General features: G+C 42.2%; 1 protein-coding gene across 1 annotated transcript in view; it reads right to left on the minus strand.

The window, feature by feature from the left end:
* Positions 1 to 18,856, minus strand: part of GRAMD4 (GRAM domain containing 4) — a 103,908-nt gene extending 85,052 nt beyond the window's left edge. Inside the window, exon 1 of the mRNA XM_081958628.1 lies at positions 18,494 to 18,856. Within this exon, the coding sequence (XP_081814754.1) occupies positions 18,494 to 18,522 (29 nt within the window). The 5' untranslated portion in view covers positions 18,523 to 18,856. The remainder of the gene's footprint in view (positions 1 to 18,493) is intronic.
* Between the last annotated feature and the right edge of the window lie 3,597 nt (positions 18,857 to 22,453).

A 22,453-nucleotide genomic window follows, 5' to 3' on the forward strand; every position in this document is an offset into this window, starting at 1 on the left:
GTTAAAAGCTGTCTAGGGACATGGATGGATTGTGCCTACTATGCTTTAGATCAGCATCCCTAAGTCTGCTTAATTACTTGCTTAATTACTTATTGTATGTCCATGTACTTCTTTTATGAGCTAATAAGGTAAATAGTAAGGGAAGCAGTAAGGGAAATGTTCAGATGAAAAAAAGAGTAAAAATTAAAATTAAAATCCCAATGCCAGCACAGCTCCAAAACAAGGCTATCTGAGGGAGGGAGGGAGGGAGGGAGGGAGGGAGGGAGGGAGGGAGGAAGGAAGGAAGGAAGGAAGGAAGGAAGGAAGGAAGGAAGGAAGGAAGGAAGGAAGGAAGGAAGGAAGGAAGGAAGGAGGTTTCTACTTGGAAAATAGGTCCCAAGGGCATGATGCAGAGAGCAAAACTGAACTGGATTGATCATCGTGATTGACACAGCCATGCCTATAGAAAGCAATACAAAATTGGTTTGTTATTGTCCTGTTCCAGGAAAGTTTGTTTTATTTTCCAATCTAGTCTATCAGACATTCTCTGGAAATGTTCCATTCAAGTACCAGCTGACCCTGATGTTGTTTAGCCTTTTGGGATCAGTCAAATTAAGCAAGAAGATTAATTCTTAACTCAAGTTTGAATCTCTGCAATATAGCCATCCATCTCAATAACTGACTCTGGGCAGCGTACATCCTAAAATATTAAAAATAAAAAAAACTTAAGCAATTTAAACAGTACAAAATAAATATATTGGCACCAAGTAAAAATGATACTATGAATATTAATACAGCCAGGACGTGGGGCCCTTAATGTAATCGGGTCCCAGGCATTGGCATACAACCAAGTCTCCATGGCCTTGTGGAAAGGGTTGGGGATCATCCTGATATCTGAAGGGAGAATATTTCAGAGAGCAAGGACTATGGCAGAGAAGGCACATTTCCTGATTTCCACCAACCGACATTCCTTGGCTGATGGGTTTGCAACATGCCTAACCTGCCTGAACAAATTGGATGAGTAGAAACAACTTGGAGAAGACGGTCCTTTAGCTGACCTAGCCTCAAGCCACATAAGGCTTTAAGGGTAATAACTACCACTTTGAATTGTATCTGGAAACACAAGGGCTCGATGAAGGAATGGTGTTACATGTGTCAAATACCCAACACCCTTTTACTACCTGTGTAGCCCCATTCTGCACCAGTTGAAGCTACTGAATGCTCTTCAAGGGGAGATCCATGTTGAGTGCATTGCAGTAGTCCAGATGAGAGATATTGAGTGACTATGAGCAAATCTCCCAATCCAGAAAGGTTGTAAAAAACTGAAAAAGGTCATACCTACTTAATTTAAATGAAACAGACATTGACATTAACTTTTAACGTGGTCTTAGAAGTCTGCACAAAATGGTGAGTTTGAGGTTATTAAAAAGTGACATCAGTGAATTACCAGACTTTCCAGATCAGTGTTTCTCAACCTTGGCGACTTTAAGTCCTGTGGACCAATTTCCTTGTATTTAAGTACAATGACAATAAAGATTATACTTATACTTCAACTCCCAGAATCCCCCAGCCAGCACAGCTGGCTGGGGAATTCTGGGCGTTGAAGTCCATAGGACTTAAAGTCGCCAAGGTTGAGAAACACTGTTCTCGATAGTAAAAGTGCAATTGCTATTTTTTTAAAAAATGCTTTAGTGCATAACGTTGTTTTCCATAATTGAAAACATAAGGACTTTCTTGCAGATTGCTTTTTTTGTAACTGAAAGTATTAAGCAAATTCTGATAAAGCACCCTGAGTGTGTATGTACATGGGGGCACACCCCAGTGTACTATATTTGTGTATCTTGGGGGTAATTTATCATTCCCCTTCAGCAAGAAACTGGGAAAAACTGTGACCCAAACCCCCTACTAATTTATCAAAATGGCATGCACTACAGACAGGTGTGATGGAATGACCTTGGAAGATGGGGGAAGAGATGCTGCCTAGGCAAGAATCGGATAAGAGAGGGCACAGCCCACAACTGCATAATGGGCAGAGAAAGAGAATCAGAAAAGAATTTCCCTAAACCAGGGGTGTCCAAACTTGGGAACTTTAAGACTTGTGGACTTCAACTCCCAGAATTCCCCAGCCATGCTGGCTGGGGAATTCTGGGAGTTGAAGTCCACAAGTCTTAAAGTTCCCAAGTTTGGACACCCCTGCCCTAAACCTTTCAGGCTGTAAAAAAGATGATGCAAGATTCTGTAAGTGTAGCCTTACAATAAAGTAGAATTAGAGAATTAGTTCATCAGGCAGTGTCTACCGTCTGGTGGTCCTGGGAAAATCTTGCAAGCCATCTCTTCGCTCCCATCTCCCAATTATATTACAGATGGACTTCTAAAAAGGCAACTTGACAGTGCTAAGCTTGGGAAAGGCTGACATGGAACATAGTGTGGGTGAAAGAAGGGTGACTCAAAACCTGGAGATGAAACATCTGCTACAGGAAAAGCTTAGGAAAGAAAAGGGCAAAAGAAATAAATCCAAAAGTTCACTATTGTAGACGAAAAAAGGATAAGCAGCAGCCTTCTGTCCAGAAACATGAAACTCAGCAACAGGCTGGGAGTATCAAGGCAATAATTCTATTGGCAGAAACGACATTATTTTTTCATGAACAATAATTTGCGATCATTCGTCAATGTGGCGACATGCGTTGGGTTCACACTGCTAGGCTCAATGTTTAGACAAGGTTGTCACTGAGAATGTAGATGTATGTGTGTGTGTATGAAAGAGACTGTATCTGTGACGATTGTGAGAGATTGTGAGAATTGGGTATGTCTATCTAATGAAAAGAGATAGATGGGGCAAAGAAAAGGGGATAAATTCATTCTCCAAAGCACCTGAGGGTAGAACAAGACGCAATGGGTGGAAACTATTCAAGGAGAGAAGCAACTTAGAACTGTGGATAAATTTCCTGACAGTTAGAACAATTAATCAGTGGAACAGCTTGCCTCCAGAAGTTGTGAATGCTCCAACACTGGAAGTTTTTAAGATGAGACTCAACAGCCATTTACCTGAAATGACAAAGGTTGTCCTGATTGAGCAAGGGAGTTGGACTAGAAAGTACATAAGCGGCAGAATTTGTGTCATGCTAGTCATGATAACTTGGCATAAGTATTATCATTTCTATAAAATCAGGGCTTGTTGAATGCAACCATGATTTTTGACGATTCTTCATCAAAGACTCTGGATCCCATCAAAAATCAACAAAATGAAGACAATCAGAATAACAGAGTTGGAAGGGACCTTGAAGTTCTTCTAGTCCATCCCTCTGCTCAGGTTATTAACCCTATAACATTTCAGACAAATAGCTGTCCAATCTTTTCTTAAAAACTTCCAGTGTCGGAGCATTCACAACTTCTAGAGGCAAATCGTTCTGCTAATTAATTGTTCTAACTGTCAGGAAACTTCTCCTTAGTTTTAGGTTGCTTCTCTCCTTGATTAGTTTCCATCCATTGCTTCTTGTCCTGCCTTCAGGTCGCTTTGAAAAACAGGTTGACCCCCTCTTCTTTGGGGCAGCCCTTTAGATATTGGAACATTGCTATCATGCGAATATCTACATGTTTCCCTAAAGTATATAATTATATTTATTGGCTATGGTACCTTTAAAATTAAAAAAAAAACCAATAATACTACCAGGAATATCTTGTGCGGTTATAAGAAGAGAGTGTAGCAATAATTTCATATCAGAAAACTGCAATATACTAATTCAAGTTTGTTTGTAAGAAGCCCGTGGTTGCATTTATCTCATTAGCATCTTAGTCGAAAGGAACTGAATGTTATCCTGTAGTAAATCGCAATGAAGGAATACAATGAGGTGGTTGTCTTATTTAAAAGAAATCCCAAATCTCCATAGAGTAATTTGGTGCAATTAACATTTTGCTTTACTCGGTACAAATTACTTCTAGCAGTGGAGCAATGTAATACAATGCATGTGTTGTCTAATAAAGAAAATCTGGAGATGGTCTATCCCAGGGGTGTCAAACTCGATTTCATTGAGGGACGCATCGGGGTTTTGTTTGACTTGTGGAAGGTTTGACCAGGTGGGGGGAGTGGCCAGCTCGATGTCACTTGTGTCAGGGGCATCTGTGGTATCCCAAGTGCTCTGCCAGCGAAAACGGAGCTGCAGGAGGCCGTCACAGCCAAAAACGGAGGTCAGGAGGACAGCGCACAACCCTCCCGACCTCCGTTTTCATGGGCAGAGGCACCGCGGGCCAGTCCTTCGCTGTTTCCAGAGCGGCTCTGCAGGCCAGATCGAAGCACCCCGTGAGCCACATCTGGCCCACGGGCCTTGAGTTTGACACCCCTGCTCTATCCCAACAACTACTCAAACCCTAGATTGAATGTCCCAAGCCCCTACCTTGCCTATCTCCCCCCAAAAAACAATAAGGGCATAGGCTAGTTCTCACCCGCTGCAATTACAGGACCGTGATCAACAAGGCAATTTGTCAATGCAGGAGAGAGTTGTTTTGGCCTTCTTCTCTGTAGGTATGGACTGCAGCAAGTGAGCTGTGTACACCCACACAAGTTTCTTCTGTGCACCCCCAGAACGCTGAGGACACACATGATGATCAGGCTAGAAAGAGGAGCAACTGCAAGACTTGTGCCATGTCAATTGCAGCCAAGCCATTTGCCTTTATGCAAATCTACTAAGGGCAGAAGATTGATTTTAATGCAGGAAAAACGTCTGCATTTGATTTGCAAAACCAAAAAAAAAAAAAAAAAACCCCAAAGGATATTGAAGTCTGTTTGTTTTTAACTTCAGGACATAAGCACCGTTCCAAAACATTCAAAACGGCATTAGTGAAATGAAGAACAATTTGGTATCTCTGCATGCTTGTGACTCAGTGGTTTCATCTGATTCTTGGACTCCAATTCCTGGAATCAGGATTTTCTGCTGGTTGCACATAGGCCTTTTACCTGAGGCTTCTAGACATTGGATTGTAATAAAAAAAAAAACTAAATAGATTCCACCCGTCTGAAATTTGTCCAAGCAGAGTGGAAGAGGATTTAATCATTGATGCAGTGCGAAACTATTTCAGAAGCATTTATCTAAATTGTTCTTATTTGCAAGCTGTGTATTAAACCAACCTTCTATCTAGGGTTTTTTGGGGGCAACATTATCAAATGGAGAGATTAAAACAAGCCTAAAAACGACGTTATCAAATGGAGAAATTAAAACAAAGTGAGAAGGAAGGGCTTACTGTTACAAGACTAGACTCTATATGTCTCTTTATGTGTCTCTTTCTTTCTGCCCAATATAGAACCCACCCCACTCCTAGAAGAATTAAATATTTTGAGAACTATTAAAAAGGCAGAATATTATATTTCCCTGGATGAGAAATGGAGAAACATACTTGGAAAGCTGCCCCGACCTTTCTTAATAGCCCTCAGCAGATGTCAGCACTTAAGAGATAAAGAGATAGACAACTCTACTCATAAGCAGATTCCCCGCAGCAAGGTCTCAACAAAGGTGGGATTAGCCCTCAGCCACAATAGGAATTGCGCAACAAGGTCTTTCATTGCATCAGCCCAAACTTCAACCAAACTCAGCTCAGACAAACTCCCATGGCACCATGGGAGTCTGACAACAACCAATAGAATACATGTTCTTGCACAGGAAGAGAAAGTTCAAGTGCAAAGACCAAGAGAAGGTATAAATACCCCTCACTCTCAAGTCCATGCCGTCAGCTGCACCAGACCATGTGCTTAAGTGGTTCTGCTTCATCATTAAACCATCTTTCCAATCAGCCTCCATGTTTCCAATGTCTTTCTCTCAGCTTGGAACTGAACCAGATGGATTATTTCTTCCAACAATACAATATGCAGGCCGTGTAGCTATTAAGAAAAATGCTAAATGGGAAGGAGATATGGCAGCAGAAACGAAACAATTACACACTTCTGTTATTTTGGTCACAATGGGACTCTTTAGGTTTAAAAGCATTTTTGGGAAATATTTTAGCACTTCTGGTTTCTTGGCACCGGTTTTCCCATACCTCGAAAGACGGGAAAATATAACTGGATGCTAAGACCAACAATTGGAATGTTGCAGCCAACAACACCATTTGGTAAAAGGGGGAAAAACCATGCCATATGGAAGAGCTGTCGCCGATAAAACAACAGTTCTTCCCAGCTCCTAATTTACAACACAGAACAAAAGAACAACAACACAGCAGGGTATCTTAACACCATTTTGCTGTAGAAAGATAAATTATAAAATAAGAACACCCTGATGACTCTTTTTTTAGAAAAGAAGCCTGCAATTTTTGGACGGCCAAAGGTCGAATTTAATATTTGGGGAGGCAAGAATTACAGCGTGGGCTGGAACTGTGACAACTCGCCAAATGCACAGTGGAAATTTGTGGGAGGTGGGGAGAGGTCTTTGTTTTTAAGACTCAAAATGATGAAACAGTGGACTGTCCATTTTTAGGGGGGGGAATAGTCAGAGGCAGCACTGGAAGTTTTTAAAAGGTTTGGAAACTATAAATGGCATTGGAATTGGAAACTGATGAGCCTAACCTAGAATAGATTTTTCTCTATTGGTTTAGACACCATCACAAAAAACTTAAATTGACTTTCCATGATCACCGACAGGTATTCGTGCCTCGGTAAAAAACACCAGCCCTGTCTCCTGTTTCATGCTACGTTTAATTATTTATGTACCCATTTATTAGTTATATTCATACGCAGAAAAAACTCAAGGCAACAAACAAAATGGAGGCCATTAACATCATTCCTCGAGCCAAGAGTTCCTTAAAATGGTCAATATCAACCTCCAAGTGTCGATGGAAGTATCCCAAAGGCTCGAAAAATGTCTGGGGGTTTGAAGGGGGTCAGTAAATGCTGAGAGCCGGCGGTCAATAGTTTTAAGTCCTGAGGCGGAAATAATTGAGGAAGCCGGCCGGCAGGCGCGCCTGGACCAATCAGAGGCGTTTCTTCTAACGCCATCTGCTGGCCACGCCTGGTGGAACACAACAAATAGATAGTTGATAAATGAGGAAAAGTCAATTGGGGTCAATTAATCTTAGGGGTCTCTTCAGAGCTTCAGGCTAATCCTTAGATCCGAAAGATGAGGTAGCTGGTTGTATCCAAATTTGAATGGTCATCCAGCATCAAGAGCAGCCTTGCCTTGCCTCTCCATCGTACTCCTCGTCCTCCATTCCTCCTCCTCATTAGTTAAAGTAATATTTATTACATTCTTTTCATATAATAAATTGAGGGTTGATAAAGAATCTGAAACTTTATAAAGGGGTCAGGAAACTGTCCCCTCTAGCCATAATCCTTTCCAGAGCAACCCATAGGAGATGTAGGAGGAAGGGGAAAGTATTTTGGCTGAAGCCCTCAAGAACTTTCCCTCATCAGGCTAAAGTTGAACCCTCTAGTCCAGCGGTCACCAACTGTTGGTCCCTGGACCACCGTGGGGTTGTGAGAAAATTTTGGTGGTCCGCAGAAAAATCTTTGCATTTTTGTATATTGCACTAAATCAGGGATCCTCAAACTATGGTCCCTGGGCCGGATACGGCCCACTGAAGCAATAAATCCCTCTCGCTGATGTGATGGGGTCCTTCATGCACTTAGCTTGGCCACCTGTTTAGTAGCTCCAGCCCTTCCCTCCCGGAGTCCAGGCGCTTCAATGAGCAGCGTGCAAAACTGTTGGCGGGGCTCCTTGAGAGATGGAGTTTCCAGGAGGCCGATCTAGCGCCCGGGCTGGCTATAAGACAAACATTCATTCTTGGCCATATTTGAGATTCCGAGCTGCAATGGGTAGCAAAGCTAGGGTTGACTCCGGGAGCTTTTCTCTGCTAAGAGGTGGCCAAGCTAAGTGCCTGAAGGACCCCATCCTGTCACTAATTCATATTAGAGGTCCATTAGAGGGTTTAAAATTATGAATTTAGTGGTCCCTGAGGTCCAAAAGTTTGGTGACCCCTGCTCTAGTCTTCATACCCAAATGAAACATTATCCTCTTTTCTTCCATTGTGTTATTCACTACTTAGTTTTATACTGAAAGCTCTTTCTACAAATTGAGATTCGTGATTCATATTTTGTTAATAAAAGTGAAAATAAGTACTAACACACAAACAAACAAAAGTAAGTCACTTACTAACAAGTCGAGCAGTGCAACTCTTCGCCATCAAATTAAAATTAAAATAGCACTCTTGTTTGCTGGCCAACTTGTAGTCAGCCTCCTATCTACCTACTTAAAATATTAGCTGCCTCGCAAACATCATGTGAATTGTTCTGGCTTAGCCTTTAAGCTATTTTACACCAGAGAGATCAAAACAAACCAATTTCTTGGCCTTCTTTGTTAAAGAAAGAGGAACATGGAGCAATATATTTGCACAAATGTAGCCACTAACATCACGTACAATTCTTTAGGAGATATCTACCTCTGTGAAGATTAAATCTGATCCAGATAGGTCCAACGTTAAGCAAAAATCAATATGAGAAAGTAAACAACCAGTTCCAAATGGGAGGGAAAGCTGGACTTAAGGGTTCCTTCAGGGAGCAAAATATCATCATTTCTCCAGTTCACTGAAGATAACCTTAAAGTATAATTTTAGAGCACAGCCATTTATGGATGTTGTCGTCGTTACAGTCGCTAAATCATGTCTAACTCTTTATGATCCCATGGACCACAGCACGCCAACCCCCCCCACCCCACCCCATCCTCTACTATTTCCTGGAGTTTGCTCAAATTCACATCCATTGTGTCATTTATAGATGAGCACAATACAAAAAAGAATTGCATAAGTCCCCCCTTTTTAAAAAGTGTGCACTCCAAACTAATTGACTTCTTGACTTTTTAAAAATGCCTCTTTTAATAGCATCTCCAAATCTCTTGTCACATTTATTTATTTATTTATTATTTATTTATTTGATTTGATTTCTAGACCGCCCCCTCTCCCCAAAGGGACTCGGGGCGGTGTACAGGTACCGAATTAAAAAACCTTACAAATAATCATAAATATAGTTAAAAACGAATTAAACATTAAACCCCTGTACAAATTTATAAAAATTAAAAACTAAGCCTAAGACCAAAATTTAAAAATACAGGCTGGGGTGGGAGAGCTGGAATTAGGCCAAGCCGGCTAGATTGAACAGGTGGGTTTTGAGCTTCTTACGGAAGGAGCGGAGGTCCGTGGTTGTTCTAATATCAGGGGGAAGGTCATTCCAGAGGGTCGGGCCCATCACAGAGAAGGCTCTTCCCCTGGGCGCCGCCCGCTGGCACAGCCTAGTGGACGGCACCCGGAGGAGTCCCTCTCTGTGTGAGCGAATCGGCCGAAGGATGTGTCCATTATGTCCTAGAGCGGTGTATTTCAACCATGGTGACTTTAAGACTAGGGAATTTGGGGAGTTGAGATCCATACATCCTAAACTGACTAAAGTTGAGAGACACGACTCTAGAGTATTGATCGTTGTTTCTCAGCCTCAGCATCTTTAAAATGCATGGACTTCAACTCCCAGAATTCCTCGTCCAACACACACCTACACGTATAAACATCCTAGGATCAGACAAGAAAATCACATGCCTTAACATTCAGGTTCTAACTTTCATGAGACTGGAAGCCCACACTAGGAGTTTGAACTGAACTGGGAAGAAGAGTTGGAATCGAATAACAGAGTTAGAAGGGACCTTGGAGGTCTTCTAGTCCAACCCCCTGCCTAGGCAGGAAACATATGCTTTAGCCTCCAGTCCCCTAATCGTCTTTGTTGCTCTCCTTTATACATCTTAATATATAAATATTTATATTAAGTTGTTATATCTTAAACCAGTGTTACCTAAAACTTTTTCTCTCTCAGGAACCTTCCCACTTTTAAAGATTATGGAGGACCCTAAAAGAGATTTTGTCTATATGGGCTATATTTATTGATTTAATACAGGGGTGTCCAAACTTGGGAACTTTAAGACTTGTGGACTTCAACTCCCAGAATTCCCCAGCCAGCTATGCTGGCTGGGGAATTCTGGGAGTTGAAGTCCACAAGTCTTAAAGTTCTCAAGTTTGGACACCCCTGATTTAGTATATTCAAAACTAAAATTGATACATTGGATTCTAACGACCGTTCGATGGGATTTTAATTTTTATTATTATTACACTTATTACAAATTATTGTAATATTGTACTGTATTTTTCAATGTAATAACAATTATAATTTTGTGGATCCCTGAGAGGGCCTTGGAGGCCTCCTAAAGGCCTCTGTCCCACTTTAAGAAACACTGTCTTAAACAATCCAAATGTTTATAAGTCAGGCAAGGAACCCTCAGCAGTACCATCTGAATAACGGCTTCTGCCATTGATTTTTCCTCTTCCTTCTCCTTCATCTAAGAGCTGCACGCTGTCTGTGCACCCTTGCTGGCAAAAATGAAACGATTACGCACTTTTGTCGCCAGAAATGAAACTTGTTCCTCTGAACAAGTCTGCCACTTGCTGAGAATTATAAAATGAGCCAACAATGTTGAATCCTAAAACTCCTCATCATGCTTGTGTCCCAATTTTCTTATGTCCCCAAAATAAGACTGGGTCTTATTTTCTTTTGACCCCCCCCCCCAAAAAAATAAGCACTTGGCCTTATTTTCGGGGAGGTCTTATTATTTTTGAGTTACAGGAGGCGGCGAGCGTGGTCACCTCATGGCTGCTGCTATGTTGCAATATTTTTGGGGAGCACTTAATTTTGGGGCAGGGATTATTTTAGCGCATGAGCTCAAAAGCCCGACTGGGTTTTTTATCCGGGGAGGTCTTATTTTGGGGAAAACAGGGTATATATATTTCCATAACTTAATCCCTACAATTTCAGATGATTATCTCTAAACCATCGATCTAAGCACATGGATGGAGCTTTTGTTTCAACCAATTTGACTTCAAATACTATGCTTCTCGATGAAATGGATTCATGCCTTTTAATGGAGAGACATCAAGCATTTGGTTGTAGAAATAAGTATTTATATACTTAGAAATCTACCCATAATTACAAATAGCTCAAAGAGGCAACTGGACTTCCTTGGGGGGGGTTTTGGAGAGTTTTTGTTTCTTTGAAGAGCTGAAGAAGCTTCTCGGATGAGAAGCGAGAGACCATCAAAGAAAAATAAGAAGCTCCAGATACTGAGACTCAAAAGATGGAATTTACTGCATGCAATTCACATACAACAAGACATTGTCCTTCCTTGCTTCATTTCTCTCTCTCTCTCTCAATTCATTACTCTTGATCCCTGGTATAGATATGCTAATCTAAAATATTGACATAATAATGGTTTGAAACAAGGTGACTTAATGAAGATTGTTACAAGGAGAGAACACCTGGGTGCTTCGCTCCTCTCAATTGCAGAGTTACCTTTGAAACAAAGAGAGAACATCTGGACATTCACTGTCACAAACTTGCAATACAAACTTGCAACAGGCACCAATACAGACAGAATTCAACAATTCCCACCACCATTCCTTAATTCCTGCAACAGTCAATATCTCTCTGATTGGATGTATCTCTACCAGGCTCTTATGTAAATGTCCATTTCTCCTTGACCTCTAACAAAAGCTCAAAAGCAAGTACATCAAGGAATGCTAACAGCAGAAAGAAAGCTCACATGATGAGCCCTGTGAAAGACAAGAGTCAAGATAAACAAACAAGTGAGAGGCAGCACAGACCTGCTGGCCAGCTTCATCAAGGTTTCTTCATGCTTTTTGTACACAGTCAAGACTTTCAACAGATTAACAGAGTTGGAAGGGACCTTATAGGTCATCTAGTCCAACCCCCCACTCAAGCAGGAGACTCTACACCATTTCTGACAAATGGCAATCCAATCTCTTCTTGAAAGCTTCCAGTGATGAAGCCCTCACAACTTCTGAAGGCAACTTCTGTTCCATGGGTTGATTGTTCTCGCTGTCAGAAAGTTCCTCCTTATTTCTAGGTTGAATCTCTCCTTGGTCAGTTTCCATCCATTATTCCTTCTCTGGCTTTCAGGTGCTTTGGAAAACAGCTTGACCCCCTCTTCTCTGTGGCAGCCCCTCAAATATTGGAAGACTGCTATCATGTCTCCCCTGGTCCTTCTCTTCACTAGACTAGCCATGTCCAGTTCCTGTAACCGTTCTTCGTATATTTTAGTCTCAAGTCCCCTAATCATCCTGGCTGCTCTCCTCTGCAATTTTAGACCATCCTTCGATCAACCTCCCAGATTCTCTGTCAATTTATACCACAAGAAGAACCTATGCGATGGGAATGATAGGCGTATCACATTGGATAGAGATACATGCACAATATTACCACACAATAATGAAGGTTGAGGTTACACAATCTGCAGAATCAACGTATCTCTAAAGGTAAGGTAGAATCACCAGACACCTGGAAGAAAATCTTTGCCAGGATGGTCCTTAACAATTTGAGACCAAATCCACCAGGATTTCTGTATTTCAGAGCTACATAATGTTTTCATGGCAATGATCTTTTTTGATCTTTGTGGGGCATGCAACGGGGTACATTACAAATCGCGGGAAGAAGGAAATGTTCATTTAGATTTTATTTATGGTTACACAGAATTATAGTGAAATACACAAATCTGCAGAGCTATTCCCCTCACCTTCAAGCCTGCATATGAGTTTCCCAGAAGCAACTGGTGGCCATTATGGGAACAGAACATTGAACGTGATGGAGCTTTGGCCCAATTTCTTTGTTACATTTATATCCCACCCCCTCCTCCTATTCGATCTCGGTCAAAGTGTTTTTCCTCAGTTCCTCTTCATCTTTTCCTGCTAAAAGCAGGGGTGTCCAAACTTGGGAACTTTAAGACTTGTGGACTTCAACTCCCAGAATTCCCCAGCCAGCCATGCTGGCTGGGGAATTCTGAGAGTTGAAGTCCACAAGTCTTAAAGTTCCCAAGTTTGGACACCCCTGTGCTAAGGAGATGCATAAGACATGTGAAAAGATGCGCCTTCCGGATGGACATGCAGTCCAACGAAGTATGACTTCAAAGGAATTTATTTGCTTCTTTTAACAAGCTTTTCACTTCTTCTTACTACCTGAACAAACGTATATGACAATATTTCGTTTTAGCCGTACAGCTGAATGATGAAAGAATCTAATTTCGGTTTCATAGGCCTTCCACAAACAGAGTAAACAACTTGCTCATCTTCTCTAAATGCTTTTTAAAAAGCCAAGCAAAGCGTCGATAAGGGTGGGTGATGATTCTGCGTTTGACAAGAAGTTGCTGCAGACAGTGGTTATTATGGAAATTATGACCATCAAAGCTTAATGGAATTCTGTTAAGAATATTATGCTAATCTCTAAAGTGCATTAAGCACGCCATTACACTACTAGTCTAAGAAAAAGGCATTACAAATGATGTCATCCGTTACTACTACAAAGTTAAAATAAAATTCTCGCCAGCAATGTAAAAGAAATAAATTGTTTGGTCTATAATCATACCGTTTCCCTGAAAATAAGACCTCCCTGGATAATAAGCCCAATTGGGCTTTTGAGCACATGCACTAAAATAAGACCTCCCCCAAAATAAGCCCTACCCGAAAATATTGCAACACAGCAGCAGCCATGAGGTGACCACGCTCGCTGCCTCTTGCACCTCAAAAATAATAAGACCTCCCCAAAAATAAGTTCAAGTGCTCATTTCAGGGGGTCAAAAGAAAATAAGACCCTCTCTTATTTTCGGGGAAGCAGGGTACCAATACATTCAACAAGAGTAATAAGTCAGATAGAGATTAATAATAAGCATTTATTGTATTATTATTCCAGCTTGCTTCCAAGGCGATTAAAACATTATCGCAACAATAAAATAAGTTTGGTCAACCAAAACCACATCTGTCTACCATCACTCATTCCTCTTCAGATCTAAGCTGAGTTTTCACCAGAGGTTTTCTAAATAAACCAAAAAAAACTCCATTCTCAAGAGATAATGGCAGAAGAAAAAAACAGACCAAATACTACACCAAGTCCCATAATCTGGTGCCTTCCAGGAAGACAATATTGGATTTATTTATCTACCAGTTTGTTGACTACTCTACAACTGGCCAAGTTAATCCAACACATTAAGAAAGCACATGATGATTTGGGATGCTGTTTGAGCCAAGCCACTGAATCAGATCACTAGTCCATCAAACCAGTATTGCAGACATGTGGGCAAGTCTATTTTAGGGTTCCCCGTTGTAATTTTTCCTTCTATCTTGAGATGCTGAGCGTTCGCATTTCAACATTTCTCCATGCAATATTTGTTCTTTTGCCCTGCTGATAATAAAGTCTATCATATCTGCAAATCACAGATTGGAGAATGCTGTTCTGTTTACCATCGCCACCAGAAGTCTCCAACTTTGTTGTTAAGAACCAGTTCTCAAGAACTGACTCTCATGACTAAAAGAAAACAATTGCAATCCTCCACTTCAAGAGAAGCAAAAGTAAGGCATCTACTAGTTCAAAAGTAGAGCCTAGCAATCTGCAGTATTCAAATCTGAAACAAGCAAGAATGCTTCAGTTGTAGCACGGGTACCCTTGCCATACCTGTAAGCAGGTCATTAAGGAAATACACGTTGGAATTCAGGAGACAACAACAGGGAATGGCACGTGATTGCATTCGGTCATGCTTCAATAAGATCTTTGAACACACATACACACACACACACACACACACACACACCTATGCCAGCCGAGAAAAAGGAGTGGCTTCTTTGAGGAGTTGCCAACCCTTTGCCAGCATGTTTTAGATCCAAACACCACACACACTATTTAAAGGTCAGTGCAATGATTCAGAGTCTCCAAAAGTTTCTCCATATCATTTGGACATTGTCCTTGGGCAGTGATGGCAAACCTTTTCGGCACCGAGTGGCAAAAAAAGGACGTGCACATCCGCTCATCGGGGGGCGCAACCTGGAAGAGGAGCTGCCCAGGGGGCATACGTGCACCGGAAACCAGAAATTCATTTCCCGGTGCGCGCATAGCCCCTAGGCAGCTCCTCTTCCAGATTGCGGTCCGTTTTCGGCACTTGGGCAGCTAGTCTTCCGGGTTTCTGGCACGCATGTGTATGCAACGATCAGCTGGCCAGCACACATGCGCGCGCCAGAAACCAGAAGACCAGCTCTTCCAGTTTCCCGCACTGCTGCACACGCGAAGGCCAGCTGATCGCGGAAAAGGAACGGGCCATGCAGCGCATGCCAGGGGACATGGCTCTGCATGCCACTTCAGACACGTGTAGCACAGGTTCGCCATCACGGTCCTAGGATTCGTATGCAACAGTTTAAAGCCTAGGCGCATCTTTTCAAGGTGCAGCCACTTTGTTAAGAGACATATATACCCCAAGAGAGAAGGTGAAAGCACAGCACAACTCTTACTAGCTAATAAACAAAATTTTGCTACCACATCTGCCAGCCATGGCGATTCTGTTTTCCCCAACCACGCTAGAAAAGCTTGAAAGCAACATACACAGGTAAAGCTTGACTTATGACCCACAACTGAGTCCAAAATTTGCACTGCCAATCAAGACAGTTGTTAACTGAGTTTTGCCCCATTTCGTGACCTTTCTTGCCAGTTATGTTACTAACACTGTTGTTAAGTGAATCTGGCTTCCCCATTGACTTTGGCTGTTAGAAAGTCACAATGACCCAGGACACTGCAACCATCATAAACACATGTCAGGTGGCAAGCAACTGGATTTTAATCCTGGGACCAGAGAGATGCTGCAACAGTTGTTAAGTGTAGAAAACGGTCACAAGTCACTTTTTCAGTGCTGTCGTAACTTCAAATGTTTGTTAAATGAATGGCTGTAAGTTGAGGATTACTTGTACCACAAATTATAACTGAAGACATGTTTCAGGGGCAGAAAACAAATAAGGCATAGTTTGCTTCTCCCAACAGCCAACTTAAATAACAAACTGACAGAATCCCACTATTTCTACAACATATGAAACTTTCCAAAAAGTAAGCCGCCCACTCAAGCGCTCCATTTATTCACCAGTCTCAAGGACGACGTTTAAAAGAAACTCGCTTTTTCACACCTCTAGCCGCATCTTCCAAAAGAACCTTAATATTAATTAACCTGTGGGAAAGCAAGTCACAGCAATCAGTAGCATCTGGCTGGCCTTGATTGATTTGATCCGATTAGTCCTTGGATAGGACACCACCAGGAAATCCTTCAGCTGTTAAGGAGACCGGAAAATCAAGCACACACCTTAGGAGAAGGTAAATGACAAACTATTTCCATACTGTTGCCAAGAAAATTACCTTGATGCCTACCTATAATTATCACACGTTCGGGTGAAATCAGGGCACGAAAAGAAGGAAACAATTTCCTCTATTTATGAAAGGATGCCGCAGAAAGAGGAAAAAATGCAAGAAGGAGCAATCCTTTCAGGGACAGAAAGTTGTTTGCTAAAAGCACAGAGGCAAGATTTTGTCACTCGGGGGGGGGGGTCTTTTTTTTTTGAGGAGGGGGAAGAGAAACAACAACCAAGAGAAGGAAGGTTACCTGTGGGGAATAAAATGAGGTGAAAAGAGGCCAAAAACGTGACGCTTTCTCCCGAGGAATCCCTGCAACGCTGCTTCTCAGCCTCCATTCCTTCCAGTTGGCAAAGGCATCCAGGATTTGGGGATGGAGGGGGGGGTCTTCCCCATTCATTGGGGGAGGGGGGGAGTTGAAGACCACCGAACCAGATTAGGGAGTGTGCTAAAACAGGAGCCAGGGAACCTGAGAAACAATACAATACAATACAATACAATACAATACAATACAATACAATACTAGAGTTGGAAGGGACCTTGGAGGTCTTCTAGTCTTTATTCCCTCATCTTATTCCCTCATCCAAATCATTGATGAAGATGTTGAAACTTCACAGAGGATCCGAAGTGGCAGCTGTGAATAGGCCCAGGGGCAAAAAAGGTACCCCAAAGCGTCCAAGGAGTTTGGATTATTCTTTATACTATTAATGTTGTTTGTATATTTTTCTCATGGATTGCATCAGTGAGGCTAAAACCACTTTTGTTGTATACATGATGTACAATGACAATAAAGGCTATGACTATGCTTTAAAAAAAGGTTTTTTAAAAAAGGCTTCTTCTCTGGTAATATTGGACTGCTAACCAGAGCATACAAAAACATTTGCTAGACCAATTCTCAAATACAGCTCGTCTGTCTGGAATCTGCACTGCCTATTGGACATTAATACAATTGAGAGAGCCCAGAGGTATTTCACGAGAAGAGTCCTCCACTCCCCTGCTCCCAACAGAATACCTTATGCCACCAGACTGGAAATTTGGGGCTTAAGACAACTTAGAATTACACCCACCTTCGGTTTGACCTAAGCTAGTAACAATACAATACAATAGTAGAGTTGGAAGGGACCTTGAAGGTCTTCTAGTCCAACCCCCTGCCTAGGCAGGAAACCCTATACTGTTTCAGACAGATGGCTATCCAACATCTTCTTAAAGACCTCCAGTGTTGGGGCATTCACAACTTCTGGAGGCAACTTCTGTTCCACTGGTTAATTGTTCTCACTGTCAGGAAATTTCTCCTCAGTTCTAAGTTGCTTCTCTCCTTGATTAGTTTCCACCCATTGCTTCTTGCTCTACCCTCAGGTGCCTTGGAGAATAGCTTGACTCCCTCTTCTTTGTGGCAATCCCTGAGATATTGGAAGACTGCTATCATGTCTCCACTAGTCCTTCTTTCTCTTAAGCTAGACATACCCAGTTCCTGCAACCCTTCTTCATATGTTTTAGTCTCCAGTCCCCTACACATCCCCTCCAACCTCCTACCTGTCAACGACTACTTCAGCTTCAACCACAACAATACACCAGCACACAATAGACACAAACTCAAGGGAAACCGCTCCAAACTCGACTGCAGAGAACACTTCAGCAACAGAGTGGTCAACGCTTGGATTGCCCTACCCGACTCTGTTGTCCCATCCTCAAACCCCCATAACTTTTAAACTGTCTACCGTGGACCTCGCCCCATTGCTAAGAGGTCTGTAAGGGGGGGGGGTGCATAAGCGCACCGTCCCTGTCTTAACGCCCCCCATTTATTCGTATCCATTTCATGCATCCAAAGTCATGTTTATACTTGTCTGTGTTATCTAATGCATGCTTGACGAAATAAATAAATAAATAATAGACGTTTCTTGAAGGGGGCGAAGGAGGGTTGGCGAGGGGGGTGGGGGGGCTGCTTTCCAAAGTCCCGGGGGAGGAGGACAACTCTCCCCAAGCAATGGAACCCCCCCCCCTCTCCCCAAAGAAAGAAAGGGCTGGGTCCAGCTTTGGGCAAAAGGGGACGCCGAAGGGATCGGGGACGGAGTGGGGAGCCCTTTCTCCCTCGGGGTGGGGTGGTAAAGGGGAGGAGGGGGAGATGGCCGAGGCCCAAGCGAAGGGAGCGAAGCTGGAAGAGACGGGGGGGAGGCAGGACGTTGCGCGGGGAAGGGGCTCTGTCGCTTCTCGAGGAGGAAGAGGCGGCGGGCGCACGAGGGCGGGGGGGGGAGACGGCGGGACGGCTTTGTCCCTCACCCTGCGCGGAATTCGGACCAAACTTTCATCCACGCTGTCAAGCCGGCGATGCCCTCGCTCAGCTCCCTCCTTCTTCTTCTTCTTCTTCTTCCAGCCGTCGCCTCCCTGCCGCAGCTTCGCCGGGTGGCGCGCCACCGCTTGGCCGGCCGAGCGAGGGCGCTTTACGCTTCGCGCCGCCCCGCGGGGCACGTCGTCGGGGCCGGCGGCAGCAGCAGGTGCTCCAGGGCCGCCGGGGCCCCCCTTTCCCCCTCGCTTCAGCGGCCCCAGCCAAGGCCGGTGACGGGGACGCTGCGCAGCCGCCGCCGCTGCCGTCACCGCTTCTCGCCTTCCTTCAATCGGCGGCGTCGGCGGCGGCCTGCGAGGCGCGCAAAGGGGCCGGCCTCCCTCTCTGGCGCTCGGCTCCGCCTGTTTCCGTCTTGATGGGCAAGGCTTGGAGACGGGGAGCCGTCCAGGAGCCCCGGCGGGGAGGGACGGAGGAGGAGGAGGAGGAAGGGGGCTTCTTTGGCCTGGCGGCCCTAAAGGCTTCGCTGAGGGAGGGAGACCTTTGGGGGGTTTTTTGCTGCGCTCCCCCGAAGGAGGTGGGCGCGGGGGAAAGGAAGGATGAATAATCGCCTTTCGGCCGGACTCTCCACGGATTAACCGAACCAGTTGGCGCAGGAATAAAAAAATATATTGAAAGCCCATGTATGTTATGACTGGCCTTCTAATATATGCCTTAGCCGTATCCCAGAGGTTTTGTAGTGACCTTTCTTCTTTTAGAGTAGAATAAAGAATAATAGAATAGAATAGAATAGAATAGAATAGGAGTAGAGTAGAAAGAATAGAATAAGAGTAGAATAGAATTAGAGTAGAGTAGAAAGAATAGAATAAGAGTAGAGTAGAAAGAATAGAATAAGAGTAGAATAGAATAGAATAGGAGTAGAGTAAAAAGAATAGAATAAGAGTAGAATAGAATTAGAGTAGAATAGAGTAGAAAGAACAGAATAATAGAGTAGAAAGAATAGAATAAGAGTAGAATAGAATAGGAGTAGAGTAAAAAGAATAGAATTAGAGTAGAATAGAGTAAAAAACAGAATAAGAGTAGAGTAGAAAGAATAGAATAAGAGTAGAATAGAATTAGAGTAGAAAGAACAGGATAAGAGTAGAGTAGAAAGAATAGAATAAGAGTAGAATAGAATAGAATAGGAGTACAGTAAAAAGAATAGAATTAGAGTAGAATAGAGTAGAAAGAACAGAATAAGAATAGAGTAGAAAGAATAGAATAGGAGTAGAATAGAATAGGAGTAGAGAAAAAATAATAGAATAAGAGTAGAATAGAGTAGAAAGAACAGAATAAGAGTAGAATAGAATAAGAGTTGAGTAGAGTATAGTAGAGTAGAAAGAATAGAAGTAGAGTAGAAAGAATAGAAGTAGAGTAGAGTAGAGTGTATAGTAGAATAGAATTAGAATAGAGTGTAGAGTAGAGTAGAAATAGAATAGAATAGCATGGGATGGAATAGAATAGAATAGAATTCTTTATTGGCCAAGTGTGATTGGACACAAAGAATTTGTCTTTGGTGCAGATGCTCTCAGTGTATGTAAAAAGGCATGAAAAGATACATTCGTCAAGAATCATGAGGTACAACACTTAATGATAGTCATAGGGTACAAATAAGCAATCAGGAAACAAAGTTGCAGTCCTGTAGTCATAAGTGGGGGGAGATGGGGGATGGGAACGATGAGAAGACTAATAGTAATAGTAATGCAGCCTTAGTGAATGGATTGACAGTGGTCTATTCTTGTTAAAGAAAAAGTCCACTTCTTTTTCCATTAATTGAATAAAATTCCTTTTATTTTTAACATTAATTCAAAGTATATAGAGGTAAAAGTTAGGGGGGGAGAACAGTATAAATGACAAGCATGTGCAGAAGACCCACAAGAAACAGGGTCTAAATTATTTTTTAAAAATAGAAGAATATGGGGAAGTAGCAGGACTGAAAATAAATAAATGAAAAATATATTGAAAGCATTAAATTAATTAAATAGGAACTAGTAGCACAGAATTTGCCCTTGTTGGTCTTGAAATAAACTCCATGGAGGACCCGCCTAACGTCCTCTGGACAGAATTGGTTTGTTACCGCTATTTTGTTTTTATTTTATTTTATTTTTATTCACTTTAATCTGAGGCTTCCTTACAGCCTCCCATCCAAGTACAGGTAGCAGTCCTACAATTTACAATGGAAGATATATACTGAAAGCAAACAGCACTCCTTACTAACACTGATGATGTTACCTAGTTGGGTAATGAAACATCTGCAGGAAAACAGGCAAGCTCAGAGAGCACCAAGGACCCCTCATGTCAACCCTGAGCTACAAATATTCTCCTTTATTGATAACAACAGTTCATTTAGTGGCCAACCGTTCAAAGTTACATCATTGAAAAAAAAGTGACTTATGACCATTTTTCACACTTATAGCGGTTGTAATGTCACCTGATTCACCTTCAGATGCTTGTCAGTTGACTCACATTTAAGACAGCTGTGGTGTCCCAGAGTCATGTCACTCCTTCTTGACACCTTCTGTCAAGCAAAGTCAAAGGGGAAACCCGATTCAATTACAAATGTGTTCCTAATTTAACAACTGCAGTGATTGACTTAACAAATGTGGCAAAACTCACCTTCACAAATTTCTCACCTCACAACATAAATGTTGGGCTCAATTGTGGTCATAAACTGAGGACCACCTGCATTTGCTAGGCTCTGTCTTGTTTAGGGTTTTTTCCTCCCATTCATTGTCTAAATGTTAACACCGGAGATAAAACAAATTTCAGAATGCAGCAATGGCACAGTGTATCATTTCAAGATTTAATATGACGTGTGAAAATAGCATGTGGTATGTAGGTTGGAGAAAAACAGCTATTGTAAGCCAATCCTGAAGGAGCATCTAGAATGGAATATTGAATATGATTTCTATATGCAAAAAATTATTTTGTTTGCAGAAGCAGCACCTACAAGCATAGCTGTCTAATACAAGTCACAATGATATCATTGCAGAAATGATGCACAGGTAGTCCTAATTCTCAACCCAGCCTTCATTGTTTTGACAGGTGAGCAATAAGCCTCTTATTAGTGTGCCAGGTAAGTGAGGTCTTACCTGCACATGAAAGCTTTATGATATCTTCTGTTAACCATTTCACAGATGTCCCACAGAAAGTCATGCTGATCCTCAAATGCAGATTATTCTATTGCACTGAGTTTACTCTAGAGAGCATCTCACTTCTTAGTAAATTTCTTACACAGTAGTTACATTGAGTAGTTGTATCATTTTTGTTACAAGTTGTTTTTCTTAGCCATCAACTCTTTTGAATGAAGTCCCAAAAGCAACTTATCTACCAACAATTTCCGGACTCCCCCAAGTTTTTATATTCATGTATACATGTATGAGAAAACGTTACTCATATCACTTCCTGCTTTTCTGTCGCTGTTCTATTTTTCTTTGTTCTGTTTTACTAAATACATAATGATGTATATGTGTGTGTGTATAGCACACACACACACATATACATACACAGAGAGAGAGAGAGATATTGAGCATCTCACTTCTTAGTAAATTTCTTACACAGTAGTTACATTGAGTAGTTGTATCATTTTTGTTACAAGTTGTTTTTCTTAGCCATCAACTCTTTTGAATGAAGTCCCCAAAGCAACTTATCTGCCAACAATTTCCGGACTCCCCCAAGTCTTTATATTCATGTATACATGTATGAGAAAACGTTACTCATATCACTTCCTGCTTTTCTGTCGCTGTTCTATTTTTCTTTGTTCTGTTTTACTAAATACATAATGATGTATATGTGTGTGTGTATAGCACACACACACACATATACATACACAGAGAGAGAGAGATATTGAGAGCCAGTTTGGTGCAGCAGTTAAAGCATGAGACTCAGTGGTGGGTTGCACTTACCGTCACGCCTGGTTC

Source organism: Natrix helvetica, assembly GCF_964273705.1.
Source record: "Natrix helvetica genome assembly, chromosome: 6".
In the NCBI taxonomy this organism is placed as follows: Eukaryota; Metazoa; Chordata; class Lepidosauria; order Squamata; family Natricidae; genus Natrix; species Natrix helvetica.